The sequence below is a fragment of the Octopus sinensis genome, linkage group LG7, assembly GCF_006345805.1.
Source record: "Octopus sinensis linkage group LG7, ASM634580v1, whole genome shotgun sequence".
Taxonomy (NCBI): Eukaryota; Metazoa; Mollusca; class Cephalopoda; order Octopoda; family Octopodidae; genus Octopus; species Octopus sinensis.
Window position 1 is genome coordinate 103507985 of NC_043003.1, and position 19073 is coordinate 103527057.

The 19073-nt window shown below is 38.2% G+C and overlaps 2 protein-coding genes across 4 annotated transcripts in view; one reads left to right on the forward strand and one right to left on the reverse strand.

Moving 5' to 3' along the window:
* The window catches only part of LOC115214500 (titin homolog), a 148163-nt gene that overhangs the window by 105312 nt on the left and 23778 nt on the right, over positions 1-19073 (forward strand). The window lies entirely within an intron of this gene.
* LOC118764363 (PIN2/TERF1-interacting telomerase inhibitor 1-like) lies at positions 6231-18206 on the reverse strand. The gene is made up of 5 exons (XM_036505035.1): positions 17917-18206; positions 12706-12828; positions 10948-11113; positions 8815-8989; positions 6231-7399 (listed from the first exon to the last, which is right to left on the reverse strand). Exons 1-5 carry the CDS (start codon positions 17981-17983, stop codon positions 6257-6259), a joined length of 1674 nt encoding a protein of 557 aa, XP_036360928.1. The 5' UTR covers positions 17984-18206; the 3' UTR covers positions 6231-6256.

Below are 19073 nucleotides of genomic sequence, written 5' to 3' on the forward strand. Positions count from 1 at the left end.
TCCCGCCACCAACTTGCCTCTACAAGCCTACGTTCACCAACGTCTCAAGCCGTGTCTCCTTGCATCCTTACAATATCTACCCAGTTACTACAACTGCTGCTGTTGCTGTTGCTGTTGAGCGAACGGTCTTCGTCCCAGAGCTCGCAAGATAAGAGAAGTCCGAAACGTGGTCCTTTGCTATTCGTAAGACCCCCAGAAAAGAAAGCAGGTCAACCCCCGACACCGAGAGCATCGACGGATGGATGAATGCGCATCTAGGCTCAGCGGTTGCGTAGGAAGTTGGGGACAAGAAACAGGAAGAAAGAGTGAGAGAAAGTTGGGGCGAAAGAGTACAACAGGGGTCGCCACCACCCCCTGCCGGAGCCTCGTGGAGCTTTAGGTGTTTTCGCTCAATAGACACACACACAACGCTCGATCTGGGAATCGAAACCGCGATCCTCCGACCGCGAGTCCGCTGACCTAATCATTGGGCCATTGCGCCTCCTGTTGTTGTTGTTGTTGGTGGTGGTGGTGGTGGTGTAACTGGTATATACAAAAATGTGTAATCATATATGGCTGCCAATGTAGATTGTTGTTGGAGTCATGGGGAGACGAGCATCGTTAAACTTCTAGCAAACCAAAAACCGCGATCTAGATTCGAAGCCATTAACATCTCACTGGAACACCTAATGTCCTTCGAAAAAGCATGAACGACTCAACCTCACGTTTCAAGTCCTTATTCTTTTTCTTTTCTAAAGAGTATACAGATTCGTGTGTAATCAAAGGAAATCAATATCGAATCAGTGTAATGTTCCAGACGTCGACTTCGATTTTAATCTTTCACTGTATCGGAAATTGATATGAGTACCAGCTCTGTACTGGAGTCTTCATGAAATCTTCGCATGACATATTTATCCTTTTTTTAAACCCCTCCACCCCCACTCCAAAAAATCCTCTTTTTCGATTTTTTTAAAATTAAAGTTTAAAATACTGACAGTCCGAATTTTTTGCGTAAAACCCAGCAATGAGCCACCTTTGGATGCATCATCATTCCATTAAATGTGTCTATGGGGAGAAAAAATATTGAAAAACATCAGTGCATGTCAGAGCGACAATGGAACGAGGAAGGTATCAGGCGGTCATGAGTTGTGCTAAAAATAACAGCTAAACTGACTTTAAATCACACACACAAAAAAAATATTTTGCTTTTTTTCATAATCGTATGAATTCCTGTTGTGTTGAACACAAATTCGCAAACATTCTCTGAAAATTCCAAAAACTAAAAAAGTTATGAGGTGCTTAAACCAGAACTCCGCCCAATATTTTACATGAGAAAACAAACGGTTTGTGCAGTAACTGAATTGGTAGCACATGAGACTGAATTCCTAGTGTTGTTCAGTTACCCCTGATGAGTTCAAATCCTGTCGAGCCACTTTTATTCCTCTAAGATCAGTAAAACAAGTTACTAATCTTGTATTTTGGTCATTTTAACAAATCCAGAATTGGCAAAATTGTGTTCCAGCAGACATTTTAGGGGAAAAAAAACCTAGGGATTTCATTATTGTTCCGATTAAGTAACGTCAATGAAAAAGAGGCTATTTCAATATCTATGGATGAGTGAGGGATTAAAAACTTATACAAAGTGGTAATTGTGACATGAAAAACAGGAATATAGCTTTCTGTAATGATAAAATGATCATTGATAGATGATCCTTTTTTCTAAGCAAATATTACTTTCCAAAAATCATGGATCTGCGCCTGAAAAGTCTTGTTGCAATCTTGATGGCAGAACAGTGTCTGCTGTAACTGTAGAGACCCACATATGAGCAGCAGTCTAGGCTGCAGTCATCACAGTTGAAGGCGTTGCCCGCTAGTCTTGTTCTGATGCTGTTTTTCCATCGAATTCGCTTCTCTCCATCAGCAATCCTAACCCTTTCCTCTCATCTTTAAACCCGTGTCTAATTCCAGTATCCAGTGAGAACGATCATCAGCAATGTTCTCCCATTTTCCAAAATTCAAATTAAGTGACATTATGCCGCTCTTGTAGACATCATTGAAGCAAAATTGGAGTTGTTTTTGTGTTCTTTTACCCGAAGTCAGTTCACCATATTTGCAGGGCTAACTCAATCATAACTTCCATCTGACATGCGGTATGCAATGCCTGGCCAACGGAGGCGTTGTTGCAGCAAGTAAGAGACTTTGAGACACTGCTCCTATCTGGAGTACATGCTCCAGATATCACTGCCACAAAGGCGTTAGGAAGGGCATCCAGCTGTAGAAACACTGCCAGATCTGACTGGCCTGGTGCAGCCTTCGGGCTTGCCAGACCCCAGTTGAACCGTCCAACCCATGCTAGCATGGAAAGCGGACGTTAAACGATGATGATGATGATGATGAAAGCAGTGTGCTGGGAACGCGAACTCTGTAGGCTGCAATTTTGATGTGCATTGTTGGCTAATCGTTCTCCCAGACTCTTGTTGTCAATCTAGCTAATACTGAGGCAGATCTTCCAATACCTCTGTTTATCTCAGGCTCTAGAAAAAGGCTGTCCGTGACAGTGGAGCAGAGGTATTAAATTCGTGGACTGCCTCCAGCTCACAATTGTTTAACACACACACATACACGAAATGCGTTCGATCAGTGACTAACTCAATCATAACTTAAATAACAACAGTATTTCACTAAAATTGATGTCAGCAGAGATCAACTGAAGGATCTTGATTTTGCCATTTTTCTTCCTAATCAGCTTATAGTTGCTTAGCCCAAAGTCCACCTTTGGGTTAAACAACTCATCAAAGTGCTTCTAACTGTGACCATCACGTAGAGTAATATCAAGGTATACAAATATGCCAGTCTTTTCCTTTTTTATGAGACAGTTTGAGAGAGAGTTGTTTGCTACGCCTAGCAAGTTAGGTTTCTTTCAGTTTCCCTACTATCAGTTATACACAACTTCTTGAATGTGTATTGTGCAGTCGAGATCAACCGTCATAACTCGCTCTACGTCGATGGTTCTTAAAGTAGGTCGTAGCCTCCCCTTGGTGGCATTATGAACTCACAAGGGAGCGATACTTATCGAGGGGCTGCCATTAGGAGGAGATGCTGACTGTTTAGAGATGGTCGTGATTTTTCTTAAATATATTTAAACCAATTATTTCTATTTCAAACCCATTCTCATAACGAAAAAATCTTCGTCGGGATTAGAATATATTTTATTATTTTTTTCCGGCAAGCAGACCTCATGACTGATTCAATATAATTTCATCGCTTAGTTTAGTAATCTCTGTAAAATCTTATCCGAAGAGACTCAAGACCGTCAGGATCTATCTAAAAAGAGGCTCATACTGGACACGATATTAGAAGAAAATATAGATAATAAACCACTGTATAAAATTGGGTTGTTTGATTAAAATATTTGGGTACAACTTAAGCGTGCGGTCTACTGGAGAATCCATAGTATATGCTGCGAAATAACCTGTTCTGGCTTATGATTAACGTTTAGGGTTAAGTTTAAACTGCTGAAATGTAAATGGCCAGGAAGACCACATGTGGCACCTGTGATTGGTGTTATTTTTCGAAGCAAACAACATGCGAAGATGTTTACAAACATCATTCCATAAAAGTGAGGTAGAGTGGCTAAGCAACAAAAAGATTAAGAAACACAACTCTACACCAACCTATTTAAGTGTAAAAGTATATCACTAAGTGTTTGAATATTCGTGGTAAAACAGTAAAATTCCATTAAAGGGAAACAACTTGATTTCAAGGGAGATGACTCAGAAATGATTAAATGTGATTTCTAACCTGGACAATGCTTTTTTGATGATGGTTTAGCGAAGTGGTAAATGATGTAATGTGGCTAAAGCCCTGGTAATATATGTTCCGAGTCAGGATAACGAACATCAAGAAATGTGATAAGATAAAATTGAGTGCAACATTTATTCCGACGCTAAAAGAAAACACAGCAACTGGTATAACATGAATTTGTCAAATACAATAGAGTTTCTTGAAGTGCTCCTTGAAGATGAACGCTGGGAAAAGAGACCCATGTGACAAGGATTCCTGCTAGTTTTCTCCTCACTGAAGCTGCAAAGCGGAATAAAACTGCTCTCATACCGAAGATCCAAACTCGCGCATTACGACCCACCTATCTAAGGAATTAACAGGAAAAACTCCCCCTAAATAGCTGATGTTGGGATGCTTGGCTAGTCTATCATGTTAAGGGGTAGAGAGTCCACGTAAAGCTAGATGGACTGGACCATCAGGTGATGAGCCAAAATGGGTACCAAAAGGTAAAGAGGCAAAATGCGGATACCCAAAACTAAAGAGCGAACATGCTTCTGCTACAATGGTATATAAATTTGTTCTTATAGATCTATCCAATATCTAAGTTGCAATACAAGAATATCAAATCGCCCGTAAGGTACTTTAATTCTATCGACCCGGAAGGCTAAAAGGTCAATAACTAAATACCGCAGACATTGTCCAGAGTTTTAACGATGTTGTCAATCCACTCTTACTTAAGTTATCTACCATAGGATTAACGTAAAATCCTCTCACAGTCATACAAGTGCAGTGGAATGACAGAATTGTTAAAGAGTTGGCAACAATGCTTTGCAATATTTCTTCCAGTGGTTTCCGCTCTGAGTTCAAATGCGCCAAAGTCAACTTTGTATTTCATACTTTTATATAAAGTACCAGCCGAGTACTGGAGTCGATATTATCAACTAGACCCTACCGTTCCCTTAAAAATTTATAACCTCGTAGATTTAAGCTTTTTGTAAAAATTTAGTTATAAACTAAAGCGACGCTCTAATTTTCAGTATTTACCGTAAGTGCATTGTAAAAGAAAAGCTATTAATATGAATTTACGACTTACGCTTCCTAGAAAAGACAGGAACATCACACATTTGCATTTTCTATAAATATTTGTTGTAACAAACCGATATCAGGACTTAAATCGAAACATTACGAAATTTCGAGTTGTGATGGGCGATCGATCTAAAGGGAGACAACTTTAATAAGTAGTCACATACTAACCCCCAAAATTATGTAACGCGAAGGCACGAGTCCAAATACGTCATTTAATATCAATATCTTGAGTACTGAAAATCTCCCAGAAGTACAGAATTTAGGAGGTATCAGGCATCGATTAGGCTCGTCGGGTGCTAGACTTCACACTACCATTTGCAATATAGCTGCCAAGTTTTAAAACTTTTAACAGTCACTACAAACCAACAGGTTCATCATAATTGTCCTTCATTTTATCTTGGGTAAATGCCTTTTCCTATAACCCTGGGCCGGAAATTGAAAGAAGTCCATCGTGTATGTGTGCTCAACTCCACATCTATGGTGCTGGTTTGTTTCCCCATATAACTTACCAGTTTGGCAAAAACGGACTGACAGGCTTCAAAAAATAAGTATTTACATTCGACAGATATTTGTCCTCATCTTGTTTGTTAACACAACGTTTCGGCTGATATAACCTCCAGCCTTCTTCATGTGTTTTGGGGAAATTTCGAGCCTGGGTTCTCATTCCTAAGGTATTTTTCGATATTATTAATATTATTGTTGTTGTTGTTGTTGTCACTGCTTGGAATCGAATTCGGAATCTTGGGGTTAGTAGCCCATGCTCTTATCCACTCTGCATAATAATAATATCGAAAAACACCTTAGGAATGAGAACTCAGGTTTGAAATTTCCCCAAGACACCTGGAGAAGGCTGGAGGGTGTATCAGCCAAAACATTGTGTTAACAACAAACAAGATGAGGACAAATATCCGTCGAATGCAAATAATAATGTACATAATTCTCGTCTCTTAAATATAGAACTGTATTATAAGTATTGGAGTTGATTTGTTTGACCAAAACCTTCATCATTGCTATTCTACTACAATGGCTTCTGCTCCTCTAAAACCAGGTGCCATTTCATTAAGGACAGCTCACGTACCTTTTTCTCTTCACCTCTTATCTCTACTATGTTTCACCATTAACCTTGAAAATCTCCAAATGTAATGCAACGCCTCTTCCTCCTCATTCACCTAAATAACTATCATAACACTCTTAAAACCTATTAAGGTAATACAAGGTAGCAGATACACAATTAGTCAGTAAGCTGAAAATACACCAATTTATATCTCATCTGTTTTGCTCAACCACCATTAGCATCACATTTACATTTTTTTCTCCAACACCAATACCATCTGGCTTGCAAATTAAAAGAGAAAACAAGTATTTAAGCACAAACCACAACATATAGAAAAATTTTTTTAATTTTTCTTTAAAATGAATAACCAACTATATCTAAAACATTGGCTCCAAGAAGTTGGAAATGTTCTAAGGCACTTTGAAGAGCTTCTGTGTTGTGCTTAATGTCCTTTCTGCACATCAGTTCCAATGAAATATTTTGCTGATTGTCTTCAGTTTTTCCAGGATTACTAACGGAATTATCAGAACGAAATGTTTCATCAGGAACAGTTGATGTCTGTTCTTCAGTAACAGTTTCATGTAAAACATTACATTCTTTCTTTAATTTTTCTTTGTGTTTTCTACTCTTTGGAGCAGTACATTCTTCTGTAGAGACTTTATCAGACACTCCTGCAGACACTGAATCTTCTTGGTTAAGATTATCCATTTCTTCTCGAGATCTTTTCTTTTTCTTTTTTTTTCTTCTTGTGTAAAAATCTTCGTCTCTAGTTTCTAAATCTTTTTCTATTTCAACATTAAGCACTGCTGTACTTTGCTCCCCACAACTGGGAACTGTACTTTGGTTCTCAAGATTAACAAGTGCCGGACTCTGCACCATAGAATTATGAAGTACACTTTTAGAATCAACCACTTCACAACCTTGTTCCTTCTTTTTCTTCTTCTTCTTCTTTGACTTCTTTTCTTTGGCCTCACCAGTTGTTGAACAAACAGTTTCTCCATGACTTACATCATTCTCACCATCACAGTCAACAACATCAGATGTGCTTTCCTTGCACTTTTTATGCTTGTCTTTTTTCTTCTTATGTTGAACCACAATACACTCATCTCTCATCTCAGCAGATTGGTTTTTATAATTATCTACAGATTCAGAATTATGCTCACCATCTACATCAGTTATTAATTCACATGTTGCCTCTTCTTCAAATTCCTCATCCTTAACCTTCTTTTTCTTTTTCTTCTTTAACTTCTTAACAGCCTCCTCGGGGCAGTGGTCAACATCCATAGTAGAATCTGACTTATCTTTGATAGTTTGCTCAGGGCAGTGGTTAACCTCCATAGAACAATCTAAGTCTGTAGGTTCTGTAACCAGAGATTCCTTGTGTGCAGAATCACTGCCTCTTACTTGTAAATGTGCTTCTTTCATTGCTTTCATTTTCATAGCAAAATATTCCAATATACTCTTCCCAGTATTTATGGTAAAATCTCCAGTAGATTCCTAGAAAATAGATAGAATTTTACTTTATTGAAATAATTGATTATAATTTATCTTTAATGAGGTAAATAAAATCATGAGCCAAATAAATAATTGAATGAGGAGGGGGTGGGTATGGGAGGAGGGACTGAGATAGGGTTTCGCATGCATGAGGTTTTACAAATATGGATATATAGGCAGCACAGGTGTGGCTGTGTGGTAAGAAGTTTGCTTCCCAGCCACATGGTCTTGGATTCAGTCCCACTGCGTGGCACCTTGGGCCATATAGTCTTCTACTATATATAGCCTCAGGCCAAACAAAGCCTTGTGAGTGGATTTGGTAGACGGAAACTGAAAGAGGCCCATCATATATATGTGTATATGTATGTGTGCGGCCCCTTATGTCCATGTTTGTCCTTGACAACTGGCGTTGGTGTTCACATCCCTGTAATTCAGTGATTCAGCAAAAAATTCTTGATAGAATAGGTATTAGCTTTAAAAAAGAAAGTCCTGGGGTTGATTTATTCAACTAAAACCCTTCAAGGTGACAAACTAGTAGCCAAATGACAAACTAGTAAAAGATAAAAGATATATTTTATTTCGTTCTGATTTCCATCAACATTTGCTGTTTAGATGTCTGACTTCCTGCTGCTAACTAATCCCTTGAACTGATAAAGATAGAGAAAGAGGATACAATGAAATAGAATTAAGTACTTTGTTCTTACGTCCAATTGGAAATATAAGACATACTAACATAAACACCTCCTGAGACCTGAGAAGTTTTCTCAAGGCCAATAATGTTTCACAGCATGATAACAAGAGGTAATTCCATACTTTAACCGCAGCATCAATTGAAGAAACTCCAGATGGAGACAGCAGACAAAAGGGAGTGTGAAGAGGGACAGAGCAATGTGGTATTATGATATATAAAAATAAATGTTCCTTCTCGAGCCATACCAGGCTCATAAGGGCCGGTTTCCCAGTTTCTGTGGCGTAGAAATTCCCCACCTGGACAGGACGCCGGCCTGTCGCAGGATTACTCATTTTTGCCAGCTGAGTGAACTGGAGCAATGTGAAATGAAGTGTTTTGCTCAAGAACACGTGTCGCCTGGTCCAGGAATCGAAACCACAATCTTACAATCATGAGTTCAATACCCTAACCACTAAGCCACGCGCCTTCACAATGTGGTATTGGACAGAGAAGATTTGTATATGTATACATATGATGGATAGTAGAGGGGAAGGAAGCAAGAGAGATGTAATGCATCTTTGTGAGTGTGTCTGAAGGAGTACACATAAGCTTTTCAAGGCAGACACACAGAAATACTGTTGTATATATGTATGTGTACATCTGTGTGAATGCATGTGCTACGTATATGGAGATGTAACAGAGAAAAGAGGGAGAGAATGGAAAAATGAGAGCATCAAAGAAACCTTACTGATTTTGCATCAATATTAGGAGCCTCAAGAGCAACCACTTCTGATGGTGAGGATGATGATGGCACCAGATCAGTCTCAGGTTTCTTCATCTTGATTTTCCTTCGGCCAAATATACAATCCATGTCCTCTGCTGTCCGACCTGACAGATCTTTGCTTTTCATGTGTTTGTGGTAGCTGAGAGAAAATAAAGATAGGAAGATGAGGAGCACTGAAATACTGTTAGGGGTTAGAGTTAAATATAGTATGTGGAACAAAGATAGGAAGCTGGGGAGGGCTTTATTCAATTTTCGGGGTCAATGAGTTAAATACTGTAGCTGATAAAAGATTGGAAAATGAAAAGGATTTTAAACAGTGTTACAAGTTATTGGGTTAAATACTGTAGTTAGACAACATTCTTGTTAACCATGAACATTGTCCTGATCCATGAAGATTCTTGTTAACTTGAACACATACATGAATTTTCTTCACAATGTACAAATTTCTTGTCCAAAGAAAGAAAATCCTTAAATTACAGCAGCAGTAGCAGTGGAGGCACAATGGCCCAATGGTTAGGGCAACAGACTCGCAGTCAGAGGATCGCGGTTTCAATTCCCAGACCGGGCATTGTGTGCATTTATTGAGCAAAAACACCTAAAGCACCACGAGGCTCTGGCAGGGGGTAGTGACGACCCCTGCTGTACTCTTTCGCTACAACTTTCTCTCACTCTTTCTTCCTGTTTCTTGTACCCAACTTCCTACGTAACTGCTGAGCCTGGATGCGCATTCATTCATCCATCGAACTTCTGCGGGTCTTACAAATAGCAAAGGACCACGTTTCTTCTACTATAGCTTCAGGCTGACCCAAAGCCTTGTGGATTTGGTAGGCGGGAACTGAAAGAAACCTGTCGTATGTATGTATGTGTGTATGTATGTGTGTGTGTATATGTATGTATGTATATATATATATATATATATGTATATGTATGTATGTGTGTGTGTGTGTGTCTTTGTCCCCCTCATCATCAGTTGACAACTGGTATTGGTGTATTTGTGTTCCTGTAACTTACCAGTTTGGCAAACAGACCAATATAATAAGTACTAGGCTTAAAAATAAGTCCAGGGGTTGAAATCATCATCATCGTCATCATTGTTTAATGTCCACTTTCCATGCTCGCATGGGTTGGATGGTTTAACTGAGAACTGGTATGCTGGTTTTTGCTAGGTTAACTCTAAAGCCCTTCAGCTATTAGAGCAAGGTCACCAGCACAGAGGAGCTCCCAGAGGCAGCCTGTCTTGAATTCCTCTGTTATTGCCTGATGGACTATGAGGAACAAGAGGGGCTGAGGACTTCTACCCTGAATTCTTCACTATACTTATTGCCAACATCCCGGTACATGGCTTGTACAGCTTTCACTAACCACTCATCCATCCCTAGTTTCCGCATTGACCACCAGATAAGGGATTGGAGGACCCTGTCAAAGTCTTTCTCCATGTCAATGAAAGCCAGGTACAGAGGTTTATCTTTGGCTATGTATTTCTCCTGCAGCTGTCTTACTAAAACTATAGCATCAGTGGTACTTCTCCCAAACTGCATCTCCCTAACTCTCTCTCTTTAATTGGGCTATGACTTTCCATGACTTTCATCACTTGATCCAATAATTTAATACCTCTATAATTATTTCTATCTAATGCATCACCTTTACCTTTGTAGCAGTTGACTATGGTGCTGCTACACCAGTCATTAGGTATGATTCCTTTGTGTACCACCTGGTTAACTATACGGGTGACTAGCCTATAACCTACACTGCCAGATATTCTAAGCATTTCAGCAGTGATTGCTGATGAACCGGGGGCTTTCCCTGTCTTCATATTCTTAATTGCTTTATCTACCAAGGCACTGTCAATTCAGATTGCTGGTCCCTCTGTTAGGTTGACATTTGTCAGACTCTCTTTCTCCCATTCATTCTCTTTATTTAGCAACCTTTCATAGTGGCATCTCCAAGTCTCTCCCTTTGCAGCATCATTAAATGCAAGTGAGCCATCATTCATGTAGACACATTTCTCTGAAATGTTCAACAGTACTCCAGCATGGCCGCAGTCTAATGACTGAAAACAAGTAAAAGAATGAAAGGATAATAATTAAGATAACTTACTGCACACGTCTTTTGGCCACACAAGACTTTTCTACCAACTTGCTAACATCACCTGTATCAGCATGACTGACACTAGTGTGGGTTTCACTCAAGCTGCTCAACAAGGAGTTAAAATCATCCTGGTGACTTATCAAGTTGTCACCAAAGACGTTTTTAAAACCAAGCCCTGTAAAGTCATAACAGGAAAATAAATTAACACATTTGGTATGGGAAAGTGAAGTGTAGAGAGGAGTGACAATAGCAAAGTTATGGGTGTAGAGAGAAGAGTCAATGATGACAAAGATAAGAGTGTAGAACATTGCAGTGTCATTGAACAATTCCTGTTGATTCAGTGGAATGGAAGATCTTCATAGTTTGTTGATGAGGATTCAGTTGCTCATCCCTGAATTGAATGTGTAGTGTTCCCTTAACATTTTTCTCAAGCAGAATCACTGGTATACAGTGAATGTGACAAGGCTTTTGAATTACAAGTACAATTTATGTCGGGCTTCTGTACAGTATCAGTCTACCCAAGGCCATGCCCCAGTATGGCCACAGTCTAATGACTAAAACAAGCAAAAGATAAAAGACCCAGTTTTAATCACAAGACATTATAAAAGCTCTTTCACTGGTCAGCAATGTCCTGTCAATGATACCTAGTTATGGTTGTGTTACCCTAAAATTTCAATCTTCATACAAGTGGTTTACATTTTTAATGAGGAGTAAAGAATCTGCTGAAGAATATTTGGCTACTACATTAAGCAGATCAAGTCACAATGTAAAAGGCTCCTTCCTTTGCTTAGGTCACCTCGATTTGCTGCTACACTGAACAAGTGATCTCATGATCAGTATTTCAAAGGCAGTAAGTTCTTTTGACAAAGAGATCTGGCACCCACCACATGGTTTCAGGTCCAGTGCCACTGCATGGCACCTTGGGTCTTCTACTATAGACCCAGGCTAACCAAAGCCTTGAGTGCATTTAGAAGATTGAAACTGAAAGGAAGATTGTCATATTTGTGTGTGTGTGTGTGTGTGTGTAGCTGTGTGTTGTGTCTGCATATTTGTTTACATTTGTACTTCTACAAAAGTTCCAACCTATAAGCAATGATGTCAGTTCTCTTGTCAACAAATTATCCACTCACTTCATGCCACTGAAGCCATGTGGAATAACAGGTAAGGATTTTAACCCTTTCGTTACTGTATTTATTTTGAGATGCTCTGTGTTTTTTTCAATTACTTTAATTATAACAAAGAATTTAGTAAAATAACTTAATTATCATTCAGCTAGTGTTAGGAGCATTAATTGTGACTAAGGTTTGGTGGGAGATTTTAATTCAAAACTTATGAAAACAAGACATTTGTACTACGGAGCCAGAGCCGGTCTCAGCTGGGTTGGTAACAAAAAGGTTAAACAATAGTTCAATAGTAATCATCTAATCCATGATGATAAAAAGAAATGCATGTAAAACCCTTCAAAACCTGTCCCACTAGTTTGCATAGCTGTTTTCAAATCATTAGGAAATTTACTATAAGAGATTTGGTATATGCTGGAGCTGAAGAATTTACTATGTAAGATGTTTACAGCAGCTCAGAGCAAAATATGAAATGTTAACCTATCAGTCAACATCATAATTTAGCAAACTATAACACAACATCATCATGGTAAGAACTAAATGAAAGGAACAAATGGTAAGAACTAGATGCAGCACATGTTACAAAATGGTCACTAATTTCTAAAGGTTATGAAAGAATTCCTAAGTGCAAGAGCGGTTAACTTACCTTTGCTATCACTCTTCTTTGTGACTTTCACATGTTCTTTGCAACCGTCTTCTCGCAGCCCCAAACCTTTACCTTTCTTCCAGCCAAACTTCTCAAGCATCTTCTGACCAAACTTGCTTTCATCTGACAAAGGAAAAATAACAAATATGGATGCTGCAAAATAGTCATTTAACACCCATCTTCCATGCTGGCATGGGTTGGACAGTTAGACAGAATGCAAGCCATAGTATTGAGCACCAATATTGTCTTTGGCATAGTTTCAACAGCCAGAGGACACACTTCCTAATGCCAACCACTTCTCAGAGTGTACTGGGTGATTTTTTTGTTTTTGACACTAATGAGGTCACCAAGTAACTCACAAGACAAGATCCTTCAAACAAGTTGAGGTGTAGTATTAAGAGAGCTCGTTTTGTATCAGGTATTGACAGGTTCAAGTATGACAGAGTGACAAGAACAGGTGTCTTGCTGTAATGAAGATATATGGCTACCAAACAGTAAAAATTTACAATATAGTCAATATAATCACAAGTATGGATGTTTAGAAGTTGGGTTCAAGCCCATATTGTTTCAGGTTGCTCCCACTGAGCAAGAGCCTTCTACTGGATTTGTGGTATCAACTGGGGTTCATATAAGATTTTTGGGAGTCCATGCAACAAAATAGTAAACTGGAGATCCACAATAGCATTTTAAGGACCCCTGGAAAAAATTATACTTTAGCTGTATTGGTATGTATTACATGAAACAGCTAGGTTTCTTTCTCTAGCATTTTCCATAGTTCAACTTACACAGGTTAGAATGTGAAAAGCAAAATAGGAATTTTGAAAGAAGTTTCTATGAAACTAGTTTTTAAATATCGAATGGTTATAGGGGTCCACCAGAATAAAATAGTAATCAAAGGGGTCGTTAAATAAGAAAATGGTTTTAGCCTGACACACAACTATTTCTGCCTTAAAAAGATTGCTTTTGACCAGAGACTAGGACTTTGTCTTTATATACACACACACACACACACACACACACACATATGCATGTATGTATGAGGGGATACCCAAAAGTAACCGACAATTTCTCTGTTGTAATTCAGGCTTCTGCCACTAGAAGCCACTTGATGTGACCCTCAGGCATCAGTCTGTCAACCGGTAGCATCGAATGAAGTCATACTGCCATGTGAAGTGTCTTTGTTTTGCAGTGCTTCTCCACTGTTCATCGATTTTTGCAATGGCTGAAACAAAGGAACAGCGTGCTTCTGTGAAATTCTTTCTGCCAGGGAAAACGGTGGCCAAAACAGTTGTCATGCCTCAAACAACTTACAAGGAAGCTGCCATGAGCAAAACACAAGTTAACAAGTGGTTTTCATGCTTTAGGAATGGTCACTTGTTGCTTGAAGACCAACCTCATTCAGAGTGACTGTTGACCTCCTGAACAAATGAAAACATCATGAAAATTCATGAACTAATTTTAGAGGACCATCAGCAAATAATTGATGAACTTGTTGATATGACTGATGTGTCCTGGAGCTCCTGCCAACAAATTAAAAAGAGTTGCAGCAAGATTTGTGCCCTGCCCGTTCACGGAAGATCAAAAGCATAGATGCATTGTATTTCAAAGATCCAGGATTGTGTAGCTGATTGGAGATTTGTAATGTTTCAAATCACAAAATATGACTACATAAACTGAGGTGAAATTTGGAAAGTCATGTAGGTTCACAACTCTGACTTGTAATATCTTGATATTTCCAGCATTAAAAAAAAATCTTATCTTTCCTAAGAAGGCCTAAAAGATTCAGAAAATGTTTAACAATTGTGGCAAAAGTGAATCTAAAGACACAATTTTTGATAATGCAGCCATGTTAATATTTATAAGAATGATGATTTATGTAGGCACAAGGCTTCAAATCTGGGGGTAAAGAAACAATCGATTACATTAACTTTAGTATTAATCCAGAAGGATGTACAGTAAAGTTGTCCTCAGTGAGAGTTAAGCCCAAATCTTGAAAAGCCAAAATAAACACTGTTCACTGCCAGCCATGCAGCCTCAAAATTTCAGAATGTGATAGAGTCAGGTGGTCTTTCATTTTAAGCATGCCAGTGGCACATAAAAGACACCATTCCAGTGTGATCGTTACCAGCTTCGCCTTACTGGCACTTGTGCCCAGTGCTAGTAGGGTGCTAAGAGCACCATCTGAGTGTGATCGTGAGCGGCTAACTGGCTTCCGTGCCGGTGGCATGTAGGAGGCACCATTCGAGCGGGATCATTACCAGCATCGCCTTACTTGGCATGTGTAAAAAAAAAAAATTCGAGCGAGGTCGTTGCCAGGACCGCCTGACTGGCCCCCAAGCTGGTGGCACGTAAAAGCACCCACTGCACTCTCGGAGTGGTTGGCGTTAGGAAGGGCATCCAGCTGTAGAAACACTGCCAGATCAAGACTGGAGCCTGGTGCAGCCATCTGGTTCGCCAGCCCACAGTCAAACTGTCCAACCCATGCTAGCATGGAAAGCAGACGTTAAACGATGATGATGATGAAACCATTTCATTCCATCCTATGTCCTATTCCTCTAACGGCAAAGGCAATGAACTGGCTGAATTATTAGTACACCAGGCAAAATGCTTAGCAATATTTCGTTCATCTTTATGTTCTGAGTTCTAATTCCACCAAGATCCACTTTTCTTTTCATCCTTTCGAGGTCAATAAAATTAGTATCAGCTGAGCACTAGGGTTGATGTAATTAACTGAAGCCCCTCCCACTAAAATTACTGGCCCTGTGCCAAAATTTGAAACTAATATCATCCAAAGGTTGGGCTCAACACTGATAACACAGAATCATATATCATACTCGGGAAGCTTGGAAACTGCAGTATTCGGTTTCCAGACTTTCTACAGAATATTTGTGCTAAGTATGACACACAACGCTAATTTTAACACTGCTTCCATCATTATTAAAGAATATATATAAATATATAAATCATACAATTTTACGTAGAGATTGTTAACTTTAACAATACTCAGAAACAGGCTAGAATCGGTACTACTTAAGAAGAGTGGTCCAGGTGCGCGCACTCGCGTACTCGCGCTAGCTAGTCGTGACTAGTCGATCCTACAACGACTACCTAGCAAAGTAAATATAACACAAAATAAATAATTTGTTTTACACAAAGTAAATAAAACACAAAAACAAAATATATATTTTTTTAAACAAAGTAAATAAAACAAAAATACAAAGTAAGGATCGACTATTCACGACTAGCTGGAGTGGATGTGCAAGTATGCGAGTGCGCGCACCGGGACCACTCTTCTTAAGTAGTACCGCTAGAATCAAAGTACCAGTTGCGTACTAGGATCGATCTAACCGTCTGGGCCCCCTCCCTAAAAATTTCGGGCCTTGTGCCTAGAGTAGAAAAGTATAGCAGTACTTCCAGGATTCGGCCCATCTCTCGTCCGGGAGATAAAAATATACTATTGAAATATGCTTTATTTTTTGGGGGATAAAATTTTACCCTTTGGGGTACATGTATGAATTATTTGAGAACACGGCGAAGTCTTTCGGAAGAGTTGTGTATATTTGAAGATTTGACTGCTATTTATAGATCCAGCGATCTCAAGTAACACGTGCTGGGGGGAAATGTGTCTACAATGAGGGTCCATATAATATTTTAACATATTTTGTAACACAATTCCTAATAAATTTTAATTACGAAAATTTAAGGTAAATCTAATTGGATAGGATTTTTAAAAACACAGAATGGGTACGAGGGTCCAGTTGAATAAAATAGTAATCAAGAGGGTCCAGCGGCAAAAACAAAAAAAATAGTTGAGAACCACTAAGTAAGATAAATTGGTGATCCTTTAAATTAAGGTTTTGAACCAAACAAACAGTAAGAAAACACATAATTCGGCGAACGGTACTCGTAACGAAAGATCGCCAATTTTTTTTTTTTTTTTTGCGTAACTTCGGTATAGGTACCGGATACATTTCAAGAAAGTGGGTTTTTGGCACTGTTATGCTTTTAGCTGTCAGAAGTGAAAGTCGTCAACTTCGTGTATTTACGTCAGATTTATACCTTCGTTAATTTACGTACCACCACGCTGTTAGGTTTATAAAACTATATATATATATATATATATATATATATATATATATATATATATATGTATGTATACACATGTGTATATATATATATATATAATATATATATATATATATATATATATGTATGTATACACATGTGTATATATATATATATATATATATATATATATATACATGTATAGACACATATTTAATTAAACTATTGACCGCCTTAAAACGGGTTTCATTAATGAATAATGCAAGAATATATTTATTTCTAAAGTTTAAACAGAACATGGAATGAAATGTATTTATTTATAATATATATGGGGGAGTTAGGTTTGGGAGAAAATGTAAACAAAGCCACTTCCGGTACCTATACCGAAGGATCGCCTTTTTTTTTTTTTGTCTAATGTCGAAGTTGGCATTCCGTGTATGTGTGTGTGAGTGGTTTATGTTTGTTATGTATTTTATGATCAGATTTATAGATATTACGCATATATATATTGGGCTAAACTGGCAAAATGATCATTCCTAAATACAACACTATTCGTAGTGTTTTAATTTTTCCTTTTTTGTCTAATGAAGAAGAACTAATAGGGTTCAGAACTAATAGGGTTTCTTTCGTTCCTTATTACAAGAATCGGGTGGAGCCGCTGCCACCCGTCATTTAAAAGCATTTATTTTATGTACGAACTAGCAGTATCGCCCGGCGTTGCTCGGGTTTTTATAAGCATTTTTAGAGAGTTACTTCCCTTATATAATAGCGAAAAAAATGCATTAAAATGGGAAAAAATGATGGTAAATTTTTTTTTTAAATCGCAGACTCATCGTAAACGCGCGCTAATACCCAGAAGGGCTCGATATGAACCACGACTATAAGATACCCGGTTTTGGTTAAACTGCACCGCAAAATGTGGGAGTAGTTAGGAATCTAAATCGTAGGAGACAGACACACAACTTCTCTTTTATATATAAAGATATTGCTGAAGTTCTTTAGAAATGTCTTTAATGACGTCCGCGTTTGTATTTGTCTCGTCATTGATTGCTACTGGCTCCACGTTGGATTTATTTTAATATGTTTTATTTGAATTTATGACTGGATTGAAATGTCGATAACCGAAAAAAAGTCGTAGAAACTTACCATTACTCCAGGCAGAACCAGTTGGATTGACGGAGTATTTCACTCGTTCGTGTTTCTCTGCTAACATGACTTCTTCGATGTAAGAAATACCAAGACAGAAATAATCTTTCGAGGCTGGCGAGAGAGAGAGAGAGGAAGTCGCTACGAGTGTAGCAGCAGCGGTGGAAACAGTTTAACCTGATTTCATTCAGCTTTCATTCAGCCACACAACCAAACATAGACTGATGAATCACTGAACGTTGCACATATCATCTCTGACATCACTGAACACTGAGAAGTATTCTCAATCCAGTCGACTAACAGCGTTCTGTAATTCATCAGTATTCTTAACAACTAAAATATCGGAATAGCGACGACGACAATTGGTACTTAAACTGGTAAATCGTCTCACTTCAATAAAGGGGGGGGGGCGAACCTTGCAATGAAGAATTCAGTTTGTGTATTTTAAATCGAATTGTTGCCAACATATATATATATATATGTGTGTGTGTTGTGTGTATATATGTGTGTGTGTGTTGTGTATATATGTGTGTGTGTGTGTTGTGTGTATATATGTGTGTGTGTGTATGTTGTGTGTATGTTATGTGTGTGTGTGTGTTGTGTATATATATGTGTGTGTGTGTGTATGTTGTGTGTATGTGTGTGTTGTGTGTATATATGTGTGTGTGTGTGTTGTGTGTATATATGTGTGTGTATATATATGTATGTGTGTGTATGTTATGTGTATATATATATGTGTGTGTATGTTATGTGTATATATATGTATGTGTGTGTTGTGTGTATATGTGTGTGTGTGTGTGTGTATGTTATGTGTATATATATATGTGTGTGTGTATGTTGTGTATATATGTATGTGTGTGTGTTGTGTGTATATGTGTGTGTGTGTGTGTATGTTATGTGTATATATATGTATGTGTGTGTGTTGTGTGTATATGTGTGTGTGTGTGTGTATGTTATGTGTATATATGTGTGTGTTGTGTGTATATATGTGTGTGTGTGTGTATGTTATGTGTATATATATGTGTGTGTGTTGTATATATATGTATATATATATGTATATATATATATGTATATGTATATATATATATATATATGTTAGAAGTATTGGGGGTGATGTACAGATTAATACATATGAAAGAAAAAAGGTGTTCAGAATG

Excerpts from the sequence above, each read along its gene's own strand:
- LOC118764363 (XM_036505035.1), bottom strand. The coding sequence starts at position 17,983 with ATGTTAGCAGAGAAACACGAACGAGTGAAATACTCCGTCAATCCAACT. Across the intron at positions 8,990-10,947 it reads GTGGCCAAAAGACGTGTGCA|CTACCACAAACACATGAAAA; the intron begins GTAAGTTATCTT and ends ATTTTCTCTCAG. Across the intron at positions 7,400-8,814 it reads CTAATATTGATGCAAAATCA|GAATCTACTGGAGATTTTAC; the intron begins GTAAGGTTTCTT and ends TCTATTTTCTAG.